At 38.4% G+C, this 25,645-nt stretch overlaps 1 protein-coding gene across 1 annotated transcript in view; it reads right to left on the minus strand.

Moving 5' to 3' along the window:
• Positions 1-565: 565 nt before the first annotated feature.
• The window catches only part of nxph1 (neurexophilin 1), a 46,861-nt gene continuing 21,781 nt past the window's right edge, over positions 566-25,645 (minus strand). The window contains exon 2 of the mRNA XM_018695450.1: positions 566-2,528. Coding sequence (XP_018550966.1) covers positions 1,791-2,528 — 738 coding nt within the window. The 3' untranslated portion in view covers positions 566-1,790. The remainder of the gene's footprint in view (positions 2,529-25,645) is intronic.

Below are 25,645 nucleotides of genomic sequence, written 5' to 3' on the forward strand. Positions count from 1 at the left end.
TAGCTTGGGAAACAAATCCCCCACTGTCCTTCTGAAGTAACCACTGTCCTTTGAGTGAGAAGAACTGAGAAGAACCCTAACCCCACCCCCATTTTAGTGAACTAGCCCCTACCACACCTTAAACATAATTTATTTTGCATAACTAGGATTATCTCCAATCTTAACCGTACTGCAGCTGCTATGTGGAGATCCTGTGAAAAATCTTGTCTGGAGGCAGTGTTGTGAAATCACTGCACAGACTTTTGTGATCAGAGATTTATAGCCAACTAGCAACTGTTCAGATCAAAATGAGCACACTTTGAGTCCTATCACAACATGTTATTGGATGTTGCCATCATTCACAACACAGTTACATAATGGAGGAAATTCACTTTTCTCTGTGCTGTCTAATTCTCCTGTCGAGCCTCTCTAAACCTTTAAACTATTCTGTTGTAATTCAGTATATTACTTCACACTGATGTGTGATTTGTAGCCCTTTCTCATCCACAGCTAAGAGGTTTAGTGATATGTAATCAGACTTCAACAAATGATTACTTGTTACAGTAAGAACTCACATGTACCAGCATTCAGTTGATAAAATGTACTGTATTCTTTAATTCATATTTACACCTCCCCACCTTCCCCCCAGTAAAGAAAATTTCAGTGAATACTTTTAATATATTTTTTCAGTTTTACAGCCTCTGTACAGGATTTCTGTTTTCATGAAAATTCACATCTAGGGCAGCAACATCATTTTCTTTGCTAGAGGAACCAAGAACAAGCATAAATGGAGTGAACAAGAGGAGTTAGCAGGAAGGGGAACACAGCTCAGGGGGGCATGTATAGAAGCAGAAGCAGTTGGGATAAACTATGTACAAAACAAACCATTCATACAAATTAGGCTCTAAGATATAGAATTCAATACATTACATTTGATATATTAAGTGACAATGAGCAAGCCCCATCTCCCCAAACAAATCACTGATCAATCAGTCAGGTAATCAGACATTCAATCAGCCAAGAATGAAGCAATCACCCAACAAACTCAACATCTGCCTGCACTGGCAGCTGCTAAGGATTGACAGTGTTACAGTATCTGAGCATGTTAACACATTTTCTCTCCTGAATGAGACTTGCCTGAGGGAGAAGCCTGCTCAGTCCAAGCTCACCCCTAGATACATAAGACCACCTCACATTTCTAAAAGCATCAGACTCACATTTAAATCTTCACTGTCCTTTTCAGATACCTTGCAGATTTTGTAAAAACATCCGAGCTAGCTATTTATTTTTTATTCTTTTTAAATGAGGAGTTAATTTTGTTTTCTAGTTAAGCAGGATGAACTGCAGAGCGTAGATAGCACAACAGGGGCAAACAGATAGGTTGTTATCCAGAGAGTTAATTCATTGTATATGATAATATGCTAAGAGTTTGACAAGGAGGGTGAACTAAACAAAAAGCAAACACAAATGGACAGAATTTAATAGTGATAAAAACCCTAAAACAAACAGTAAGCCTCTGTTATCTACACAAGGTTCAACAGAGGTAAATCATAATTCAGGAATGAAATTCTAACTGATAACACTTATCGTAATCAGAGTTTTTGAGGTTATTCTAGCATATTACGGTCATATACACCTTCTTTTAACAGTCAAAATGCAGAATTTTAAATTGCAATATCATTTGGGATGGTTGACACTCTGGTGTGGACATGTTTGGGGACAGAAAAGCTAACATACACATTTCTCTGGAATTGGTAGAAGCCCGAGTCTGTGCTCTGCTCGTACATGATGTAGGTGAGTGTCTGGGACTGTCAGCCAGAGGGGAAGTAAGGTGTGTCACTGTGGTAGTTGTAGTCCGGGCACACTTTCTGGACCAGTTTGTAGTCGGTGCTGTAGAAGGAAATGAAGATGCAGATGACTTTGAAAGGTTTGGAGCAAAGCCAGGAAACATGGCTCTGGGTCTGCTCCTGGTAACAGGTCTTGGACGGGTCGAAGTTGCAGAGTGTGTTCTTGGCACCCTTCTCCACCTTTTCGTACTCAATTCGGCAGTTGAAGGACTTTGAGTCCTTTGCATCAATGACGGACTGCTGCGATGCCACATCAAACTCCACTATCTTTGTGGGAGGGACCAAGCTGACAGACACGTTGCCCTGACCTGTGGAGTTGTGGCGGAAATAGACACTGAAGGTGCCATTGCCGTGATCCACAATCTTACCAGTGATCAGCAGGTTGAGTTTGACCGTCTTGATGTTGGAGTGGAAGTCCCCCCAGCCAAACATCTTCTTGAATTTCCCTGTCTTCACCATAGGCCGCCGTTTAGCCCGTGGCCGTGAGTCTTGCAAGTCTGTGGAGTTCCTCAGCCAGTCCCACAGATCCTGCTCCGAGTAGGGCTCTGGAGTGTCATAGTGAAGGTCCAAGGCTGTGCTGTTCTCTTTACCATGCAGAGTCTGTGACAGCAGCCTACTGATTGACATATCCTTACTGCTTTCTGTCCATACATGCTTTAGTGTTGATTTGGGGCTTCCCGACTTGACGTGGGCACTTGTAACCTGAGAAAGAGAGAAAAAGAGTATCCCTCAGATGATATATAATATGTGTCACCTGACTGTTTACATATCTCTCCTGTTAGCCTTGTTTAACCTGTTAAATTACCCATTAATGGGTCTGTGATGTCCTGTTTCACAATAAAATCTGTGTAAGAACTATTTGTAATAATCATAGGTGAAATTCAGTTCCAATTAATTAAAAATTTGGATTAATTAAATTCAAAACATTCAGTTCACATTCACCCAGTTGCTCAACACGTTATGAAAATTGTTAACATGTAAACATACAAAAGACTTGTTTGCTAGGTTGCTGTGTTCCTATTCAGTATTTTCTGTGCTGATAGTTTCATCTTAGAGAATCAATCGTATATAATACTAAAGGACTGTGGATTTTCAGGAGGTGGGTGGGCAGTAAAGGGGTTTCAATTTAAAGGCCTAGAAGGGCTTTGGCTGGTCATTCCAATACAAGAACATACTTCTGTAATGGGTGAAGTGACGCATCATGAGATATTACTTATCTTTATCTTCTATATCATTCAGGAAATATTGACTTTCACATTCAAGCATGCCATTTTCTACGAAAGTGACCAATCAAATGTTTTCCACGGGGGTTAGAGATAATCAATCTTTGCTGCAAGCTTCCAATTTCAAATCATGATAGCAAACAGCTCCAGATTGGGAATTATAGTGCAACAAGCTGAGTGAGAAAGAGAATACAGCAATCAAAGTAAAACATATTGCTCCCATCTCCGCCCCCTGCCAGAGAGAGGGAGTATCTGCTGGTTCACACAGATAAAGGCTGTGGCTGTTCAGCGAGTAAAGACCAGACTATTAACCAAAGAGTGCCCCTTGAATTGATGATTGATGAACCAAAGGGTTTTCCACTATTTAGTGCCAATGAGCGGAATTAGGTTCATACAGGCCCCACTGCAGGTATGTGACAGTGATTGCCTGATTTCTACTTTAAGATGTGACAGCTGTTTCGTCTTGCTGAGGTTTTTGCATTTTGCTGGTTGTCCCCAGGATCGATACTTGGAAAATAAGGTTTTGCTACCAATCAGTTGGCCCTTTGAATTGAATTGCCTCACGGCATATCTCTTAGGACCATAGGGGCATTGAGTCTCCTTTACACATACTGTTACAAGGAGAATATACCTGTGCTGTAAACTATGTCACAGCAACCCTGTCTCCTACAAAATAACATTTCTATACAACTAAACTGTAAACAGCAATGCACCTTGGTTGCTTGTTTAGACTGAAAGAAGCTGACAATCTTGCTTATGGTGGGAACTGTTGGGTCTCTCTCTGTGATTATAATAATCTAAAGAGTATGGTTAGACCTGCTCTATATGAAAAGTGCCTTGAGATAACTTCTGTTGTGAGTCAGCACTATATAAATAAAATTGAGTTGAACTGAAATTGTGTTTTAAGTCACTGTGAACTTTTTCTCCATTAAATCACACTACATTTCTACTGTTGGTTAAAACCAGAACTATAATCTATTCTACACTGAAAAAGGGCGTTAACTTGTTCTAAGAAGTCGTACACATCTTTGTGTCTCTGAGGCACACATTTACAGTTTTAAAAGGTGTATGTTACCTGTGTCCAAGTGAAACTTACTGTCACAAACAAATCTGTCTGGGAAGAATTTAATGATATCGTCAGTAGTATTCATTTCAACTATGAAGACTATGACATTATAACTATTAGTAAAAAGTCTGAACTGATGAGAACTACATTTGAAAACATAAACTATTGCATGACAGAATGTATTATGAATAAAAATGTTACATCAGTAGCTTTGGTTAACAAACAATATCCAGTATTGATGAGAGTGAGTCCTTACTGTTAGCAACCAACCAAATCTCCTTCTAGATCTTCACCAAAGGGATGTTATTGCATTAATGTTATCTGACATTATTTACTTTAGTAGCCTAGTTAGTGATAAGGTGGCTCAATATTTAAAGTGTCAATAGCACTGATACTAATATCAATAGCACTTTGGGTATAGATACTTGTTTAATTTGGTGTGGTACAAAAAAAAACAAACAAAACAACAACAACAACAAAAAATACATGGACCTGTGTCATGTTTAGTGGATTTACTCTTTGCCTCCCTGCTTCTGTTCAGGAGTCATTTACTATTAAAAAAGGTTGTGTTATGTGTGCGTGTGATTCCGATATTAAAACACAGGACTAGATCAAAACCAAGAGACTTTATAGTGGTCAAACTGTTGTGGAATTGCTGTGAACTACTACTATCAATGGAAAGTAGCTACAGCCTGCTCGAAAAGTTGCTAAGGCTGCTAGATGGAGTAATGTGCTGATTATAAGATAAGATAAGATAAGATAAGATAAGATAAGATAAGATAGACTTTATTTATCTCACTTGTGGGAAATTTACATGATTACAGCAGCAAGAGACAAGAGTGACAAAAATAGAAAAAAAAGGTAAAAAAAAATTGTAGTAAAAAGTGTAGCAATCAGCAATTTGTCATCATGTTGCATTCTGTCTAGTGTCAGCTGGTTTCAGCTCTTTATGTTTGCTTCTCTTCTCCTCTCTGTGCTCACAGATGCAGGATTTTAATACAGCTCAGTTCACTGTAAAGCTGTTAAATTTTTTCTGTCTCTTTTGTATGAAGTAGTGACTGAGTGAGTGGCTCCTCCAGCTGCTGAAATCCTGATTTTATTACCACGACAACATATGTTTATAAGGAGTCCGGCCACAAAATAAGGGACACATGTAATGTTTGGCAAATCCTACAATGGTGATGAAAATTTACTCATAAGTAGTAGTAATAGTAATAATATGTTCAGACCATAAATAATGATACATGACTTCTCCCCATATAGTACTACATTGGTTGATTTGTGGTATAAAGTATCAGTATCAGTACTGATATTAGTGACTCTAGCTGGCATTGCATTGTATCTGACTGAAACCAAATCATGTGGTATTGCTAACATATAGTGAGTCAGTGCGCTTCTGAATAATCATAAATTCTGTGGAATGGAGAGCACAGGCAGCTGCAACAATGCCAAGGGAACAAGAACAACAGTGAGTGAATGGCTCTGTTCAAACAGCCAGAGTTTGGGAATGACAAGTGGATTTTCAGGAGGGGCGACAGTCTGTTGTATTATAGTCTGGCATATTCAGGTAAACTGCCTTTCCTGTTAGATGAGACTAATAACTGTAATCATGGTAACTGTACACATCAAACTATGATGAACTTTAGTCTCAAAATGCAGTGAATATAAGAAATGAGGCTAAAATTAGACTAGAATGTTTTTAAATTATAATGACAAAAATTTTAATCATAATTTAATTGTGATTGAAACTAATATATTTTAATCTAAAAACTACAACTAGACCAAAGTCAAGTGCCAAAATGGTTGGAATGGTAATCATTAGCCACCAAGCTTTGGAATTGAATAAAGAGTTCATCTCTTTAGTTCATCCAGACCTAATTGTACCCTAAGCATAGACTGTTATAATAATTATAATAATAGACCAATCGTAATAAACCAATCACCCTCTGGAAAATATGTTCTACATTAGACATGAAGAAAATCAAAAGTGACAAAACAAACAGAAGCTGTCTGAAGTTAACAGCCCTCTCAGTGGAGCTGAAGAGGATCTCAGGGGATCTATCTTTAGCCTGAAGGTTTAAACTCTAAGAGCACTCAGCTGCATGAGGCAGACACACTCAGCAATCATTTCCTATTCAAACAGGTGAGGTGCCCCTCTCATACTGAAGGATATCACAGTGTGGTGCAGGGTGAGGATTACATTGGAATGGATTTATGATAATGTGACTGCTTATCAAGAGAACTGGAAAAGTCCCTTTTTTCATGGCACATTCAATAGAATTTATGAAAATATGAACACAAAAACACAAGACAATCCGCTGATGCAGTTGGAATCTTCTTTTTCTTTCTTATGATCCTCATAGAAATTCAGTTTGTGTAGTCAGTTGTAGAAAGCGACATAAAACTATGATATAAGCCAGCAGTGAGAATTTCTTTTATTTCATCTTTACTAGTAGTAGAAGACAATTTATGGTCTTTCACTAAAATAAAGGTATCAATACCACATTGTAAAACAAAAACATTCAGTGTTAAATCCTTACATTTTATGTTACAGAGCTATTATTACATCTGCGGTTGTAATTTTTTTATGAGGTAGCTGGTGGAGATGGAGCTAGTTTTATAAACTGTTAATATAATTTATTGTATGGAAATGCATCATATTCCATATGGACATTATACCCTAAACAAAGTAACAATGGCAATAGAGATGTGGAGGAAGAAAAAGTACAATACTGCCTCTGAAATATTGGAATAGTAACTAAGCTTAAAATACTGTAAATACAAATTCTTAGTTAATGCAGGGCCAGATTAATTTGCTAGCTCTTACCATTTGAGTTTTTAATTGGGCTTTAGAGATGCGGGTTACTAAACAAAGTTGCAATTAATCTGATTGACACTAAATATTTGCCTCACAGACAGCTGAGGGCCGTTGGGGCCCCTGAGAGCCTTGGCTCCCTGGGCAGCTGCCCAATTCCTTTAACATTTACTAAAAACTATAGTGCACAGCTGTCTCTCAAACACAAGTAAACAGTGCATTTATTACAAACAATTTTAAACAATAGATTAACTAGGTGCACCCTTTCTTGATCCCACCCACAAAGCTCTGATTGGTCATTTTTTTTCTCCAACCAGTTTTCAGGCTCAGACATCATCTAGTATGTTTTGGGCTGAGGGCCAGTGGGTTTGCTGGATCCTGGAGCTGCCAGCTGCAGTATGCTCACCTGAGGGAATGGTGCATCTGGTAAACATGTCTGGCACTGCAGCCAACACAGGCCTCGCAGATACCTGACTACAGGCCAGACAGCCAGTTGGTTGCCTCCAGGCAAGGAAGACTGCTGGGCATGGCAAGCAGCGCTGTCTCTGTCTGTACTCTTCAGTGCAGACATGATTTCTTTACTAAAGTCTGTGCACATGCTGCAGAGCACTTCAGAATTCTCTGTTGAATGAGACTGGTAATTTTCTACTGTTGAGTCTGCAGACATATTATTAGATATTACTAGATATGTAAAAACAAAGAAAAAACAAAATAAAACAAACCCCGCAAAAAATTTATATAAAAAAGCCTGTTAATGTGTGTGTGTGTTTTTTTCTCTCAATGTAGGTATTTTTGTAGGTATCATTTTTTTAAAAATATTTTTTTAAATAATTATTGTTTTTAATTTAAAATTCCTCCTTCCCCACGTCTCACCTGTTCTGAAAAGAACAGTTTCCTTTTGGCACAGGATGTGTCATAGTGTGTGTGTGTGTGATGTAAGCTGTCTGATAACTATAAATGTACACTCTGAGTGACAAACTGATAAAATCTCTAATACCTCATACATGCTGTGGGTACATATTGTAGGTTGCAAAGAGAAACAAGAGATTCATCAGTAAGAAGAAGAAGCTGGATGCAACATGGCCACTCTTAAACATAGATTTTAAAATTCTGTTTCTACCCCCAAGCACACAGTGCTCAGAAAGAGCACAACATAGTGCAGGTGTGTATCATTTTTTTCTAAGACCTGAGACCTGGAGAGCTAGCATGTGAATACTGACAGGCCTAATTAGTTATTCGTTATTTCTCACCATTCATAAACATGTTAATCTCTTTGAGTGATTGACTAAAAGTGTCATAGAAGTATTTGCATAATGCTGCACTGAACATCTGCTGTCTGGCTTCTTTGAGTAAATTTATAATGATTACATTATTATGACAATAATGTGATAACACATGCACAACATCATACATCCAGTGTGATGGGCCTGCATGTGTTACTAATTTAACTGAGTAACACTTGCTACTTCAATCAGTTCACAGGTGTGAATGTGTGTGAATGGTTGTTTGTCTATATATGTCGGCCCTGCAATGGACTGTTTATCTGTCCAGGGTGTACCTCACCAATGTAAACTGGGATAGGCTCCAGCTCCCCCACAACCCTTAACAGATAGCGGTTAGATAATGGATTAATGCCTGGGGGTTGGGGGGGTTGGTGGAAAACTGAAGATGGTCAATGAACATGCCACCATGAGGGGGGACTTCAGGTGTGCAGTGGGTGTGTCAGACACACCCCTCCTCTCTCCATGATCCCATTTGTGTGATTGGTGATCACACATGCCTGGCCTGTGCAGAGGTCTGCTGCTTGGCTGTGCTGTATAATGAGTAATTATCTTTAATAAGTAATATGATAGGGAATACTGCATATATTTTTTTTTATTCCACAGATTCCACAGGAGGAATATGTGTTTGACACATTTATTATTTAAGGACAGACAGAGAGAAGAGCAAAGGCTCTGCCATTCAGGTTCAAATATGCAGTGCTCCTCCCCACCTGGTCTGAGAGGGTCAGTGCAAGTCTAATCTAAAAGTCCAAAAGCTACCAGCAAGATTTCAGTGGCAACATTTATGCTGCGGTATAAAGAAATTCAAATTTTGTATATTTTCTGTGTTTCTTATTGTATTCATAGTTTTTTTTTCTAGAAACAGGTTTGTGCAGGTTTACACATTGTTGGTAGCTGCAGTTGCCTGCTAGTGTTAGGCTGCTTGTGTAGAGCAATGTGCACTGTGTTATTACAATAAACTGTTTGAATTTCAACAGCATTAACTAACTGATGAATGATTGATGATGTTATTGTGTCAGATACACAGTAACATCACTAAATTTGACACAACAAGACAAAAGATTAAAAAATTATGGAACAACCAAATGATCAGATTTTGAGTTGTGGGGCTGAGCAACCAGTCACAGGGTGGAGTGAACCAACAGGCTGCCAAAGTGCAACCTAACACCATACAACAGAACACTAACAAATACTATGATGCAGTATTTATCACCTTCTATACAACTGTGGTACTGCAGCTAAAAAAAAAATCCCATGTTATGAATGTGAACATTCCCCATACGCCACCATTAACAAGGTGTGGAGATGCCTTAAACAGGAAAAAGGTCTTTGTATTTTAAATTTTTAAATCATTAACATGTAATATTTAAAAAACTTTCCCAGATGTGTGATGACTTCTCAGCGTGAAGTCCACTTCTTATGATGCATACATGAGTGACACTTAAAGAGGGACACACATGGACCCCCCCCCCCCCCCCCCCCCCCCTCATCCTCTGATACAACACCATGTTAGAAACGGTGGAACCAGTGGAACTTGAATGACTTTATAAAAAGGTGGCCAACATGACAGCTCCCCAAAAGCCAAGCCAAAACATCTCAATCTCCCCCTGGTGGCTGGCTGCAGTATAGGTAAATAAAGCCTGCCCCCTCCATGTTATCCGATGGGGCATGAGCCAAACTAAAACATCAAAACATGAAACATGTCATTTCGGGTGGTTCTTATCATGCTGATGTTTGGTCAAGTGTTAATTTTTCTGATAAGTTTAGTTTTTATTATTTTAAAATAGGGTGTGACATCATGATTGACAGCTGTGATTGACTTGTGATTGGTCAGGTGGGTATATGGGTGGGACTTTGAGACCATAGCTTGAGCTGCTTATTACTACTGGCAGACTCCAAATGATGTTACCAACACAAGATGGTAACGTTCATATTTATATATTTTGGCTTCATGTTTTTACAGTGGGAGGAACTGGAGATGCTTCATCCATCTTCATGTAAAGTCACTGGGACATAGTTAAATGCATCTTAAATCCATGAGTCTTCTGCTCCTATTTTCATAACTTCTTACATGTTGAGATGATTAAGCGTTATTATCCCTCAGTATGTTCTGGGGGTAGGTCTCTAAATACATCAAATATTTGGAGTTTTCCAGTATTTTGTGTTGCACACCTTTCAGGCCACACAAGTGCAGAGCACACTAAAATGACAGGCTGTTATCTAGCAGAAGTAATACTATATGCATCATTGTCCAAAATATTCAGCTGTTAGCTACATAAAGCTAATGAATAATGTCACTGAGGTGTAAAAACAATAAGAAAAAGAATATTTAAACTAAAATGCAAAACAAATGCTAACACTAACAGACACTAAAAGCTGTTTAACTCAACCAAATTGCAGTAGCAAGTCTCTGTAGGCAGGACTAGGAGTAATAAGCCTAACAAGCCAGCTAGCACTGAGTCTACTGTCTGCCTCTGACACATGAATAAGTATCCAAGTACCCCCTTCATCATTCTTTAAACTCTAACCCTAACCCTTACTGACTGCAGTTTGGTGTTTGGGCAGCGAGCGTGTAAGAAGCTGGTGTCAACTGAAGCTGAGTTGAGTTAAGTAAATGGCTTTGTATTGGAATTGTCTCTGTTGTGCACACAGCTACAGTAAATTTTTAAACTTTATCATACAGTACTTAAGTGAGTTTTTAACACTGTTTAAGGTCATATATGCTTCCATTCTACAGCTGGAAGTTTGTTGGTAATAAAAGCCAAGCAGGCAGGAGAAGGCGAGAGCTTTTGACATGTTGGACTGCAGCATATGGCTTTTTCCTGGAGGTAGAACATACCAAACTCGAATAGTATTGAACTCACAGCAGTAAAAAAGGAGAGAAGATTAGTAAGTTAATTTTTTGACAACACTAGTCATTTGGAGTGGGGAAAAACCTTAATAATATAAATCAGCCACACAGATTTACTGCAGTGCCCTAAACAGTGCTCTTTCTCGAAGAAATCCAAGGAGTTCCTTCATTTGTTCTTGTAATTAACTTGTCGCTTTTTGCTGAACACACAGGTATTATTGATGTGGCCATCTTATTGCCAACAGCTGCAGAGTGGGACAATAAATCAAATCACAACACTTGCATTGTGACCCATGTTGTGTTGTGAGCTCTATGGTAATTTGCTTCTCAGTGACTGAAGAGGGAAATGGCCTGAGAGTGTGGATTGTATTAATTCATACTGTACAGGCTGTAGTGGTTACAGCAACAACAGATACCAAAGGAACATACACCAGTAACTACAAATTGTTCATTTTAGTTTTATGACAAGCGGAAAACAGAGTCAAACAGAATCCAGTCAAAGGCTTTGGTTTCCAAAAAATGAGCAGTGTCGGCACCATCTTATTTGCTTTCTTACAGTCCGATAAGACAGAAGACAAAAAATCAGAGATGAGCTCCAGATTCTTTGGTTCTTTTGAAAATTTTCAAATCATCATACTCATGCTGAGGGAGTTGCAAAGCAGGGCCAGAATGAAATGCTAAGCAAAGAATGAAGGCCTGAGCACAATGTGGAACATGAAAGAAGCCATCTGAAAACCCCAGAGAATGAAAACTGAAAGGAGAAAGAGAAAAAGAGGAACATTTGAGGGTGTTACAATATAGGAAGAGGAGGACTGAGGAGGATTGATCCTGAATATATGGACTATTAACCTTTAGTTCAGTAGAGTGTAAGAAAAAATTAAGCTCTCACAGGCTGTACACAGATAAATGCACATACTTGAATTCTTCTAAGGGTGTTCATTTACAGCTAACATGTTTTCTAAAGTATCACAGTTTCCTACTTAAAGAATTACACATTGTGCAGCTGTTTTTGTTGTTTAACATTTCGGCTGGTGGCAATAAAATGTCAAGTCAGCAACACACTTTAATAATCCACAAGTTAATTTCAAGAGCAAATTAGGACTTTTCACAGATTCAGTGGCTCTTTCAACATGTTTTATTTCAGTCTTTGCCTGTTAACTTTCAGCTTTTCTACAGGAATGCCTGTAAGTGAAGCCTTAAAAGTTATAGCAAACAATTCCTGTTGGTGACCCAACTAAACCCTCTGTCTGTACAAAGACAGGGTTGGAACAAACTATGTTAGAACACCCTCTGATGCATTATCCAGACAATACTGTACTGCATGTGGATATGTTGATATCAGAGTGGTGTGAAAAAGACATTAACAGAGGAAGACAGACTGGTTGGTCAGAGGTTCATCATCATCAGATAGTGAGCCTAAACATTAGAAGAACAGAACCAGATGGAGGCTTCACATGATGAATAGTAGCACAGTCTCCAGACTGAAACCTACTGGAACTGGTTTGGGATGAGCAGGATAGAAGGTGAAAGCAAAGCAACAAGTGCAACACATCTGTGGGAACTTCTGTGACAGTTTTAGTTTTAACAAACTCTCCAAACAATGTTTCATTTCCATTGGAGAAAGGAAGTCATTACTGTGTTCAGCTGCTGAATGAGTCAAACGTTTAGATTCAACTTGAGAGCCAAGATTCCATGATTCCTTTAAAAAAAAAAGGGTTATCGTTTATTGTTCCATACTTTCATTTCTGAGTACACTGAGACATTACACTGTGTAACACCTGGAAAAAATTAGATTTTTTTTTTTTTTACTGGTACTGTAGAGTATGTTCTCACAAAGAATAGACTTTGGTTTGGTATGATGGTGCCAGATTCAGAGTGCATCCACACCTGATGTTTGGTTCAATTTGTTTCAACTGCTGTTAAAGCTGTCAGCAGCCTGAGACCACCTGAAAAGCAGGTCTGAGTCTGCTTTTAAGAGAGCTCTCATGGTTCTTCCATAGTATGACAGCAAAGCAGACGAAGCAGGATTTACCACTTGTACAGTATAATCATACATATTAATGTGCCATCAGGTTTTCACATTGATACATAACAAAGTCAAAGGTGTTAAAACAGAGTTGTGTTGTATGCTGCATCATGCCTATTTTCTCCCTGTTAATGCTCATAATGGACTCATAACGCTCACTATTTTTGATGAGCTCTTCATGACAACAGAGAAGATAAATAACCACACATCAGGTTCAGTAAAGTGCAGCATTACCTGCTGTCAGTCATTTGATTTTCCTATGTGAGTCCATGTTGTCATGTTTGTGTCAAATTTCAAACCAAATATGTAGCCCTCTGACTCCTGCATTGATTTTCCAATGCTGATCAGTATGTTTACCTCTTGTACACCTCTCATACATTGTGTGTGATGGTGCACAGCAACCTGTAGTCTTTTAGTCCCAATCAGTATGAAAGTGCTATTGCACATTGTAAAGTAAACTGAATGTAAGTGTTGTTCAGGTCATTTTCAGGTGTTGAGAGGATATTTGCCCTGCAAGGTGTGTGGTTGCAAACAGTACTGAGCATTTAAAGTAGTTGCAAAACAGAACAGAAAAAATACATAACACAAAAAGTCTTTTTCAGTGAACTGACCAAATAAATTCTACACGTGGGAAAGAATTCTGCTTAATACAGATTACAAACTATCCACTGATGTGTTTTCTGCTCTGGTACATTTAGCAGCAAATTCAGACATGACCAAAACATTCCCAGGCTGCACATTGCATATAATGTTCCTCAGAGGAAATAAGTCATGAAACACAGTCACTAAAGGTTATCAGCACACACACAATATGAGTTTAACTATTAGTGTTTGGCACCACACTGTTACTAAGTGGTGCTCGAATATCACAGTTTGACCATGTACTCGCACTGCCTGATGGTCATGTAAGCAGACTGTCAGACACATCATCAGAGCAGACTTCCTTTTGCTCTGTGTCTTGTTTCAGTCTTGTGCTCTTTCTCTTCTTACAGGGCCTTGATCTCTCCTCATTACATGAAGAGACAGGAGACACTGAGACAGACTGAATCCACAGAAGAACTGCAGTAAACCTCAAAGATGATTGGAAAGACCTCCCTGCCAAGTAAATTGAATTCTGCAATTCTATGAACAGAAAAAATGTCAACATTTGCTGTTTTAAAGACAAACCTCACAGTACATTTTTTTTTCTGTTCATGGATTTACTTTTGAAAGCATCCTCACTACCCCTAGTGCCATCAAAAATTCCCACAATACAACAAGGAAAAATGACATCTTGCATTTACACCACTTTCTGCCAGCAGTCTAATGGTGTAATGAGACTAAAAATTACAGCTGTCGGATGCTCGCATTTCAGTGATGATTCAAAATTATGAGTCACAAATCTCTTTTTACTGCTCACCATTGAATATCGTTGTATAGTTGAGGCAAGTACTATGAGGGAGGGGTCTCAAGGTTTTTGTCTACAGATCTCAAGAGTATGTTTGCACAGAAGATGTTGCATTTCATTCTGCTATTGAATTATTGTTTTTTCACCTTTAACTGGATGTTTTTTTGTTTGATTTGTTTTGTTTTTGTCCAGACTTCAAGTTATTTAACAAATAATCTAAACTCAAACTCTACATTTTAAAAAGTGATTACTGGGACCTTTTACAATCACTTCATTAAATGCATGGCTGTGATGAAAAACAAACAAACAAACAAACAAACAAAAAAAAAAACCTAATTTGCAGACATTATTTTGATGGGTTGTGTTGAAGCAAGAATGTTGGTTACTCTATTAACTAAATGTTGTGTGTAATTTAAATTCAGATTCCTGCATTTATGTATTAGAAGTGAATTTTAAGTTGTGGTAACTTAAAACCCTGACTAAAGTGGAGAAAAATTAAGTTGACTCTAGTTAACTCTAGAGTGTCACAACCACACTGGGTTCCCCTTCACCCAGGGGAACCCAGTGCGATGGGCACTAGCTCTTCAGTCTAAAAGTATAAATGAGCTGTGCCCCAGTATAAATGTCACAATTTATAATGCCCCACTTGAGCTTTATGCCTAGCAACGCCCCGACCTGGGCTCTCCTTCACCTTATGCTGACGAGCACCAGGTATGCTCTTCAGCATAAGGAGGTGAAGAAAAGTCAGATGTGGTTACGACACTATTTTCTTTAATGTTAAAAAGCGCCAGCAGTTCAAAACTCAAACTCAATACAGTGAAATTCATAATCTGTTCACAGTGTTCAGCTGTGAGTCTACCTCTCGGCCTGTTTCTAATTTATAATACTCCACTTGAGGTTTATGCCTAGCAACGCCCCTGACCTGGGCTCTCCGTCACCTTATGCTGACGAGCACCAGATATGCTCACAGGTTAGCATCAGCTCTTCAGGACTCATGTGCTGGATGCCAGAGAGAGCAAAAGAGCTGGTGCATCAGCTTTAAGTGAAGGAACCTGACAGCTTCAGCGTCAGGTGAAGGAGCCTGATGAGGTTGTAATACTTTATAGTTATAAACATTGTCATGATTAACGATGAACTAATGTATCACGTAGGGTATTTAGTCTAACTAACCTTGTCTTGTTAGCTAATAATCACTATGACACTGATATCTGAAGTAACCTATGTGCAGTGCACTTCATACTTTGGAAAGAAAGCCTGTTTTAGCTTATGGTATTGACATTGAACATGTAACAGTCTTCCCACAGAATCCTGTTCTATCAGAAGATCACTTTCGAATTTATATTGCTTGATTATGTACTATCAGCAAAAAACATCCTGACTAGAAATATTTCCGATAATACAGTAGCTAAATTCAAAGAAATGATTCCCAATAACTTAGGTCCAGTGCCTCATCTTAATTTAGCAGAAGCTACTCCCTCCCAGCTTGATCATCTTGTAGACAGTGTTGCAAACTCACTACGTACTACTCTAGATTCCATCGCCGCCCTAAAAATAAAAAAACAATAAAGAGAAAGAGGCAAGCTCCATGGTTCAACTCCCAAACCTGTACACTGAAACAAACAGCACGTAGACTTGAAAGAGTGTGGCGTTCCACCAAACTGGAAGAATCCCACTTAGCCTGACAGGATAGTGTCAAAAGATATAAAAAAGCCCTCTGTAATGCAAGAGGTGCCTATTACTCATCATTAATAGAATAAGAACAACCCCAGGTTTCTTTTCAGCACTGTAGCCAGGCTGATAGAGAGTCACAGCTCTATAGATCCATGCATCCCTATAACCCTCAGCAGCAATGATTTTATGAACTTTTTTAATGATAAAATTTCTACTATTAGAGACAAAATTAATCACATCCTGCCTTCAACAAGCACTGATTTATGTCAAAACACAGGATCCATAGACTCAACTGCAAAACCTAACCTCGACTCCTTTTCTCCCACCGACCTCCCCCAGCTCACATCAATTATTTCGGCATCTAAACCTTCAACTTGTCTCCTAGACCCCATCCCAACTAGGCTGCTTAAGAAAGCTCTGCCCTTAATTTGCAGTGCTGTATTAGATATGTTAAATCTGTCCTTAGTGACAGGTTATGTGCTGCAGTCGTATAAAACAGCTGTAATTAAACCTCTTCTAAAAAAGCCCACTCTAGATCCAGACGTATTAACCAACTACAGACCTATATCTAACCTTCCCTTTCTTTCCAAAATCCTAGAGAAAGCAGTTGCAAAACAGTTATGCGACTTTCTACAGAATAATAGTTTATTTGAGATTTTTCAGTCAGGTTTTAGGCTGTATCACAGCACAGAGACGGCACTTGTAAAAGTTACAAACGACGTCCTGATCGCTTCAGACAACGGACTTGTTTCTGTACTTCTTGTTAGATCTCAGTGCTACTTTTGATACGATTGACCATCACATCCTTTTACAGAGACTGGAGCACTTTATTGGTATTAAAGGAACTGCACTAAACTGGTTTAAGTCCTATCTATCTGATAGGCTTCAGTTTGTACATGTTAACAACTACTCCTCCGTACACACAAAAGTTAGACATGGAGTTCCACAAGGGTCAGTGCTTGGACCAATCCTCTTCACTCTGTATATGCTTCCCTTGGGCAATATTATCAGGAAACACTCCATAAATTTCCATTGTTATGCAGATGATACACAGCTTTATCTGTCGATGGAGCCTGATGAAAACAATCATCTAGCCAAACTCCAGGCTTGTCTTAGGGACATTAAAACTTGGATGACAAGCAATTTTTTATTACTGAACTCAGATAAAAAAGAAGTCATTGTATTTGGTCCTGAACACATCAGAAATACATTTTCTAATGATGTGAGTCATCTTTGATCAGGATATGTCCATTAACTCACGTATAAAACAAACTTCTAGGACTGCCTTCTTTCACCTGCGTAATATCGCCAAAATTAGACATTTTCTGTCTCAAAAGGAAGCAGACAAAACTAGTCCATGCATTTGTTGCTTCCAGGCTGGACTATTGTAATTCATTATTATCAGGCTGCCCCAAAGTCTCTAAAGACTCTGCAGCTGATTCAAAATGCTGCAGCACGAGTACTGACAGGAACTAGGTAAAGAGACCATATTTCTCCTGTGCTAGCCTCTCTGCATTGGCTCCCAGTCAAATCCAGAATAGAATTCAAAATCCTCCTCCTCACTTACAAAGCCCTTAATGGTCAGGCTCCATCTTACCTTAAAGATCTCATAGTCCCCTACAATCCCACTAGGACTCTGCGCTCCCAGAATTCTGGTTTACTGGTGGTTCCCAGAGTTTCCAGGAGTAGAATGGGAGGCAGAGCCTTCAGTTATCAGGCTCCTCTACTGTGGAACCTTCTCCCAGGCAGACACCCTCTGCACTTTTAAGAGTAGGCTTAAAACTTTACTTTTTGATAAAGCTTATAGTTAGGGTTGGCTCAGGCTTAAACCATCCCTTAGTTATGCTGCTATAGGCCTAGACTGCTGGCAGATTTCCCATGATGCACTGAGCTTCTCTCTCTCTCTCTCTCTCTCCCTCTCCCCCCACAGTATGGATTCATATCCCATGAATACATGTTACTAACTCAATATCTTCCCTTTCTCATAGTATTGTGCTCTTCCATCTCTCTCTCCTTTTCTGTCTCTTTCTGCAGGTATTTCTGCCTCTGGAGCTGTAGAGTCTGATCTGTGATGACAAGTCTCCTGCTGCTTCTACAACTCCACTCAACTAAATAAAATTGAATTGAATTGAATTGAATTGTTGTCATGGCTCCCTATATAGACACTTATTTCATGCACACAAATCAAGTAAAACATGCACGTTTTGCTTTTTCGTTTTCACATTAAAATTTTTTTTTGACGTAACCACTCCAGTCCCCTCCTTACTCACTTTACATGCCTGGAAAAACAGACAGAGTTAAGACTGTTCTGGAAGATCAAGAATATATTCTGACCTTCAGGTCATGTCATGATGTCATCCTCTGGACTAAAGTGTTGGAATCTCACTGCTATAATAGGAAAGCTTTCATGTACAGTAGATCCTTGATTTTAATTTGTCAATAAAATAATTTTTGTCTCATAAAAATAACACTTACTTTACACTACATACAAGAGAACCATGTCAAACAAACACCATGTGATTCGTTCTAGTAAAACATGAAAACTGTTCCTCACACTCATTCCTCTCATTGTCTTGGAATTTACAAGCAGAACTGGGATTTTTCCTGGTGAAACTGAGAAGTTAATATGTCCTGAGGTACCATAAATCAAAGCCAGCTTTATTTTGTCAGCACGCAGATGGCCCAAATACACAACTCACCTCAATTAAGAACTGAGGAGTGGAGCTAAAAGAGAAGAGTGTTTGGAGAGGGAAAGGGCACCTGTTCGCCTGTCATATCTGCAGCTCTTCTGATCAGCTGCTCGGAGCTTCCCCCTGAGTTGTTTCAATGCTGAATTAATGATGGCAAACAAAGCCAAAGCCTCCTCACGGCCCCTTTGTGAGTTCATTCTCTTTCCACTTTGGTCCCTCTCAACTAATCTTCAGTGTCACACTTAATGAGATTTTCAGTTTGTAAAGTAAGTGGAGCAATAACTCCCCCAGCACTGCCATTCCCACCATCGCCTTGAATGCTTTTAAGCAACCACTTCTGCACCTTCTGTCTATTCCTCCTTTCAGTAAATGATGCATTATGAAGGATTACTATTATTATACAAATCACATTAAATTATTCACACTGCAAATACACAGCTCAAAGTACAGTATGCATGTTATGTGTGGTGTTATTATTTCAGCAGTTTTTCAGTCTTGGATATTAACAAACAATGAGTCATTAAACATTGTGGAAATTAGATAAATATGCATATTGATATTAGTTAAATTGAATAGATTATTTGTTAATTCTTTTGCCATCTGCAAGACTCTTTTATTTCACGTAATTAGTGCTTCGAATAGTGTGATGTTAAAAGTAATCTCTCAGGCAAATGAGAGGATCTCATAAAGAACAACACATTTAAATGTTGGCCTCTATACAGAAAGATGTTAACTATTACTACACCCTGTTGTTGCCCTCTTGCTGTCATCAAATTGTATTCATTAACCTCTGATATTTAAATGAAGGACTGTAGTACTCTGTAGTATTCCGGTCTCAAGATGTTTTTCAGCAAGTCAGATGTGTGTCAGGCTGGTAGCATGTTTGACTCTCACACATCACATTCTTGTGTCTGTTCTCTGCCCAGTCAGTCAGTTGCAATCACCAAACATTGACAGTTAAGTGCAACATTTAAGCCTGGTAAGGTTAAGGTTTTTCACTGGACTGAAACTGATTACATCTCAATAAAAACAATCAAAACAATATTGTCTTCTTTGTGAACTATTTGTTAATGTGTGTGTTTATTATTTCAAAGTTTTTATTCCAAGGTTTTAATTATTTGCAGTTACAATGAACACAGATGAGAATGTTTTCCTACAACTAAAAGAGTAGGTTCACATTTTTGGATTAAAAGGTGCCCATATCAACGTTAAAACACTTTTTGTTTGTAGAAATATTTTCTCATCAAATCAAATCAAATCAAATCAAGTGAATATTCCAATAATATTCCAAAAGTTACTTTTGAAGAACACTGGATAGTGTTTCTATGCTGAGCCACCAGCTTCCCTCTGCGGTTCAGCAGTGCTATATATTTTGTCCCTCATCACCTACACTGAAAGTGTATTGTAATGGCCAGTATGAATAGGAGGAATGGGTCAGTGTTTATACAGGACCCAGACTTGTTTTAAAACAGACTTGGAAAATTGGGAACCTATCTATCAATGTGTTTGAACATTTTAAAGGCGTAAATAGTATTAGCCTACATTAGAATCTTGCCATCTAATCTAAATCGATTAAGTGCTATAATATCATGTGAAAATGAGGATACATTGCCCGTGGTGCCATATCTGTTCAACATAAAGTGATTCTTTAAGCCGCACACCCAATAACAAAGGACCTTTTCTTTCAGGAATAGGCAGTGAAGTTACTCCAAACATTCAAGAGTGTAGCATTTATGTTTCAGAAGCCTCTTTGAGAAGAAAAAAAAATCCCATAAGTGATTTAACTTAATTTAACTTGGCACAAGACAAAAACATGTAAGGTGAGATGATGCCATTTGGATGTTAAATGGCATGCTGATGGTCTCAAATAAATTAAAGATGAATGAATTCTACATAAAATTGACATGAGAAGTTCCTCCTCCCATTTTTTCCCAAACAGAACTGTTTCTTTGTGAGCTGCTGTCCTTGACATAAATCCTTGTCTGTAGCTCTGTGTTTCTGAGAACTTGATTTGGCAGCTTTTTCAATATTTCATATACATTCTATAATGCAAGACAAATGTTGTGCTAGTCTTGACAGAAAAATCCACTTTTATTTGAATTTCTGAATGCACATATGATCCTGAATCTGAGGAACATTTTCAACAAAACAAGAACCAACCTGAGTGCAGTTTCCAACATGTCAGTGAGCTCATATTAGTGCTTTTATAGTCTGAGTTGAACTGAACTGTTAGTCTGCTGCTGCCTCCACACACACAAACACACACACAGTGTTGAGTTGAGTACAGCCAGGATGTTGCGTTTGCTCTGAACTAAATAAGATATTTGAGTAGAGACACTGTTTGACTGGTTGGCATCTCTCAGTCTAAACCACACCCACTTATATTGGAAGTCCTGCCCATTTACAGATCATCTCATTTGTGACTGCAGATTTATGATGATTAGCAACATTAATGTCACAATGCAATGTCAATACAGCACAAAGTACTGTCTTCATCTAACATTTACATTTTCTCTGTAATATTTAATTAAATGATGATATTTGCATGATGCATGAAGAGAGCATTGTGAACAGCATGTAAAGCACCAAAAATAATCAGCATTACATTGTTACAATCCACATGGTGACAAAAATACATCATCCCAGCTAAAGAACAGCTCTGCATTGTTCTAATGATACTGAGTCACATGAGTGCTGGTTTATTCAATTTACCATCTGTTTTGATTTAAAAGCCTTGCATTTGACTGGAACAATATTTTACAACATATACTTGAAAAAATATGATGCAAAACATTGTTGTCAATAATATATAGTCTAGAGTTTTTAACTAATGGGATACAGCTATAATAGATATCTGTATATTCAGTTATAAAAGAAAAAAAAGGTCACATGTGAGAAATGCAACAAATACCAAAACCCATACAACAGTGAAAGCCCAAATATTTAGGAGAACACCCTCCAAATACACAAGTGTGCTAAATACTGACACACATTCAAATACATGCAAAATAAATGACTACACTGGAAGTGCTAGGTGGTGGGCTTGATTTGAATAATCAGTTATATTACAAATAGTTTTGCGCGTTCATCAGACTTTATGTGCCTTTATGTGCCTAACCTAACTAAAGATTTAATCTTTTTCAGGTGAAAAGTAACCATTTAGATTCCAGATATGTAGTCAGTTTATCTAAATGATATCTGTTTGGAAATTTACTCTGACATTTTTGGAAATGTGAGGAGCTGCTCACAGTCTGGCTCCCAGGACAACCAGGTGGTCAGTGTGCATGATAGCAGTCTTATCTCAGCAAACTCTTTGGTAATTTACCACTAAGTCTGATGTCCACACTAATTTGAAATGTGGTATAGTTCCACTGGGAAGATAAAAATTGGTCTCAGAGTTGAAATATCATATTTGTTGCTGCCAGTTTGTCTGAAGGTAAAGCTGAATACATAATGAATACATAGAGTTTAACAAAAGCTGCAGTGCAGTCTATATTCAATTTCACTTTATTTTCTTGGTGTACTTTCCAGATCTAATGCATTAATGGGTATATCTTGTTCTACACTCTATCAATTTTTTTCAGACAAAAAAAGTCTGTCATCACCCCTGTTAGCATCCCAGAGCACTTTGTGTGTAGCTCATCTTGCTGTAGTGTTTTTGTTTGTTTGTTTGTTTGTTTGTTTTTGTATATATATATGTGTGTGTGTGTGTGTGTGTGTGTGTACAAGTAGTCACTTTTCTTGAAAATGACTACACTGTATGTTTCCCCAAACCAGTATATGACTAGTTTACATTATTCTGGTAAAAATAAAAAGAGGACGGTTTTAAATTAAAGTCATGAAGATGATTAGATCCTCAGTGTCAGACAATGACACTGCAGCAGCCATGGATGACTACAGATGTCATCTTAGATTTTATTTGGACACTAATTCAATACAGTACAATAATTAAACATTGGATCAAATTGTAAATTCATCATTATCCAAATGTTGGCAGGGAATGATTTACATTAGCACTAAGGTTAGTTTACCTGGAATAACACTCCTTAATGTCAACCCCCAGACTTCTAAGACCCTGATGTATGGAAAAATATACTCAGCAATATGATGGAGACTTGTCTGCTGCTTTATTTGACTTGCTGCTACACCCACAATGAAGACTGTTCTTCTCTCAAGAGCAGAGATGTAGAGGGATGAATTGGGGTGTGCTGGAGCTGTCCTGGGATCTTTTTTAAGATGGGGAGTAAGAGCAGTCAGGTAAAGAGTTGTTGCCTGAAGTCAAATTAAACCCATAATCCAATAAACTACCATTTTGCCTCCACTGACCCCAGAGGATCTTGTCTCAAACCTACGGTATGACGAGCTGTAATCAATATGATATAAGAGCTGAAGTCAGCTGAGCCTAAAAGATGTAGTTATAAGGGTTACTCCAGCTCTTTGGGTTTCTTTTTGGTTTGCTACTGTCCATCATTGATTTTCAGGTCATGAGGTGACATTAAAGAGGGAGAGGAGGGGGAGGACAGTGGAGCAGGATTGAGTACCTATATATAATGTATTTGCTGAATCAGCAGTTATTATTTAAATGTGAATAGTCAGTGGAGTAGATACTAATAGGAAGCTAGATCGAATAAATGAGTGATGCAAATATAGATTTCTCAAGATTTCTTGATTATGTGTGTAGCCATGTAAGCTAGCAAAGGTAACAATTTCAAAGCACAAGACTTTTGCTTTACTGTCACATGCTAAGCAACACAGGTGGTAACAGAAAATAGTGAAATTTGGTGTATTCAAGCTCAATACATTATTAATTTTACAATCATTAACATTAATTCACAGTTGTATAGGAAAAACTTTAATTACAATCAAGCTTCTGCAGAAAAAGAAGGCTTCGTCTAGGTTCCTTAGCCCTCCCAGTTGTTTCAGATTCATCCTTTTTTAGAGTGTACTTCCACAAAAAAATGTCCGTGGTAAAATAACGCTGGAAATGGGATGCCACTCTTGAACACACCAACAAAAGCCTTCAGCAGAATACGAACATTTCTATGTATTCTACAGTTTCTGTTTGGAGAGAGCAGGAAATGTACTGTAATGTAATCTACTACCAGAATGCAGAGTGCATTAAATAACAAACAGCATACATTTCTTTCCAAATGCTTAAGAGAGTTTCTCATGCATCTCAAAAGATGCCCTCTGTCATGACCCATCCCTGTGGCTTTAAGTTCCTGTTTTATTTTGGAAATTATCCTCCCTGGTGTGTCCTTGGTACTTCCTGTCTCTGCTGTTTTTTCCACCTGTTTTCATTCTCACCCATGTTTCAGTAGTTAATTATTCCCCATGTTTATATGGTCTTGTCCTCAGTTGCCAGAGTATTAGGTTAAGTCAGGTTGTGTTTCTTGCATGCTCCTATATCCTGTCTGTTTTCCTGTAAGGGTTACAGTAAGCTGTTAGTTCTGCTTTGGTTTGTAATAAATTTCTGAACTGCTAGCCTCGTCCCAGTGTCTGCATTTGGGTCCTTGCTCCTGTGTTCTTTAGCTCAGTCATGACATTCACAACATCCAACTAATCAACGCACAAGAGGGTCATGGTCTTTTTGTGCAGGTGTAATAGGAAAATTTGGTAAGTACTAGTGTTTTAACTACAGTCAGTTGATCCACCACTGTATCCCAGACTGAAATATTTCACTATTGGATGGATTGCCATGAAAGTTTGACATCGCCCTAATGAAAGAAAAAAGTTTTGGGTTTGTTTCATCAAGCACCATCATCAGGTTTAATTTTATATTTGTTCAGTACTTTGGTTTATGAACAAATTCCTGCTAAACTAATGATGTCCCATCAATTGCACTGGTGCTAAATAGCAAATGATAGCATGCAAACACAGTGGACTAAGACAGTGAACAGTATACCTGTGAAATATCAGCATGTCTCTAGTGAGGCAGTAGGACTCTAAGTTCTGTGCTCTGTAATTATTAGAATTATGAATGATCAATCCATGAGAGCTTTGTGTCATCAGCACCACTGCAACAGATGTCCTTAATCAGATAAAATAAACCTCCCCCCAAAAGTCAAAATAAGCAGCCTGAGTTCTGATTGTTATGCAAAAACTGCAAATTAATACAAGTAGACTGTGAATACATAAAAATAGGGCAGACTGTTGCAATAACATAAACCCAAGATAAATAATCTCAAATAAATTCTCAGAGGTCATAAAATGAAATTCCAGTCCTCATCATTCCAGTCTCATCATTCTATTCCAATTAAATTCTCACGAACTGCTTCCTATTCAAAGCATGCTGCCCAGCTGCATTTCTTAGATACACTCCTGTGACGGCAGTTCATTTTCATTCTGATGAAGTCAAGCGCTTACCTGCATCTCAGAAGTGCAGCAGCCTCTGAGAGGGCAGGACGAGTGAATATGAGGCTTGCCACACAACATCAATGTGGAATCTGGGTAAGCTCAGCTGTAAATGAACAGATTATCCCTTTATCAGCTTGACTGAAACCCCTCTGTGAGGGGAGGGAGGAGGAAATGTGGGGTTAGGCTGACGCTATCACCACTGCTCATTTTTGAACATCATAAGCCAGGTAGGTTTGAGCAGTATTTCCTCTATTCTAGCTGCTAATAGGAAAATCAAAGGCCTGTGTCGCGTCTGAAGCCAGAGGGTGGAAGGTTCTAAGTGAACACTGTGTTCGGGATTTCATGTCTGTCTTTCTATCTCTGTCTCACAAACCAGAGCAGCAAAGGAATGTGAGCTGTTATCTGTTACATGGGGACTAATTGGCCCTTTAATTCCATATCAGATCAGTG

This window comes from Lates calcarifer, linkage group LG3 (assembly GCF_001640805.2).
Source record: "Lates calcarifer isolate ASB-BC8 linkage group LG3, TLL_Latcal_v3, whole genome shotgun sequence".
NCBI classification, from domain to species: Eukaryota; Metazoa; Chordata; class Actinopteri; family Centropomidae; genus Lates; species Lates calcarifer.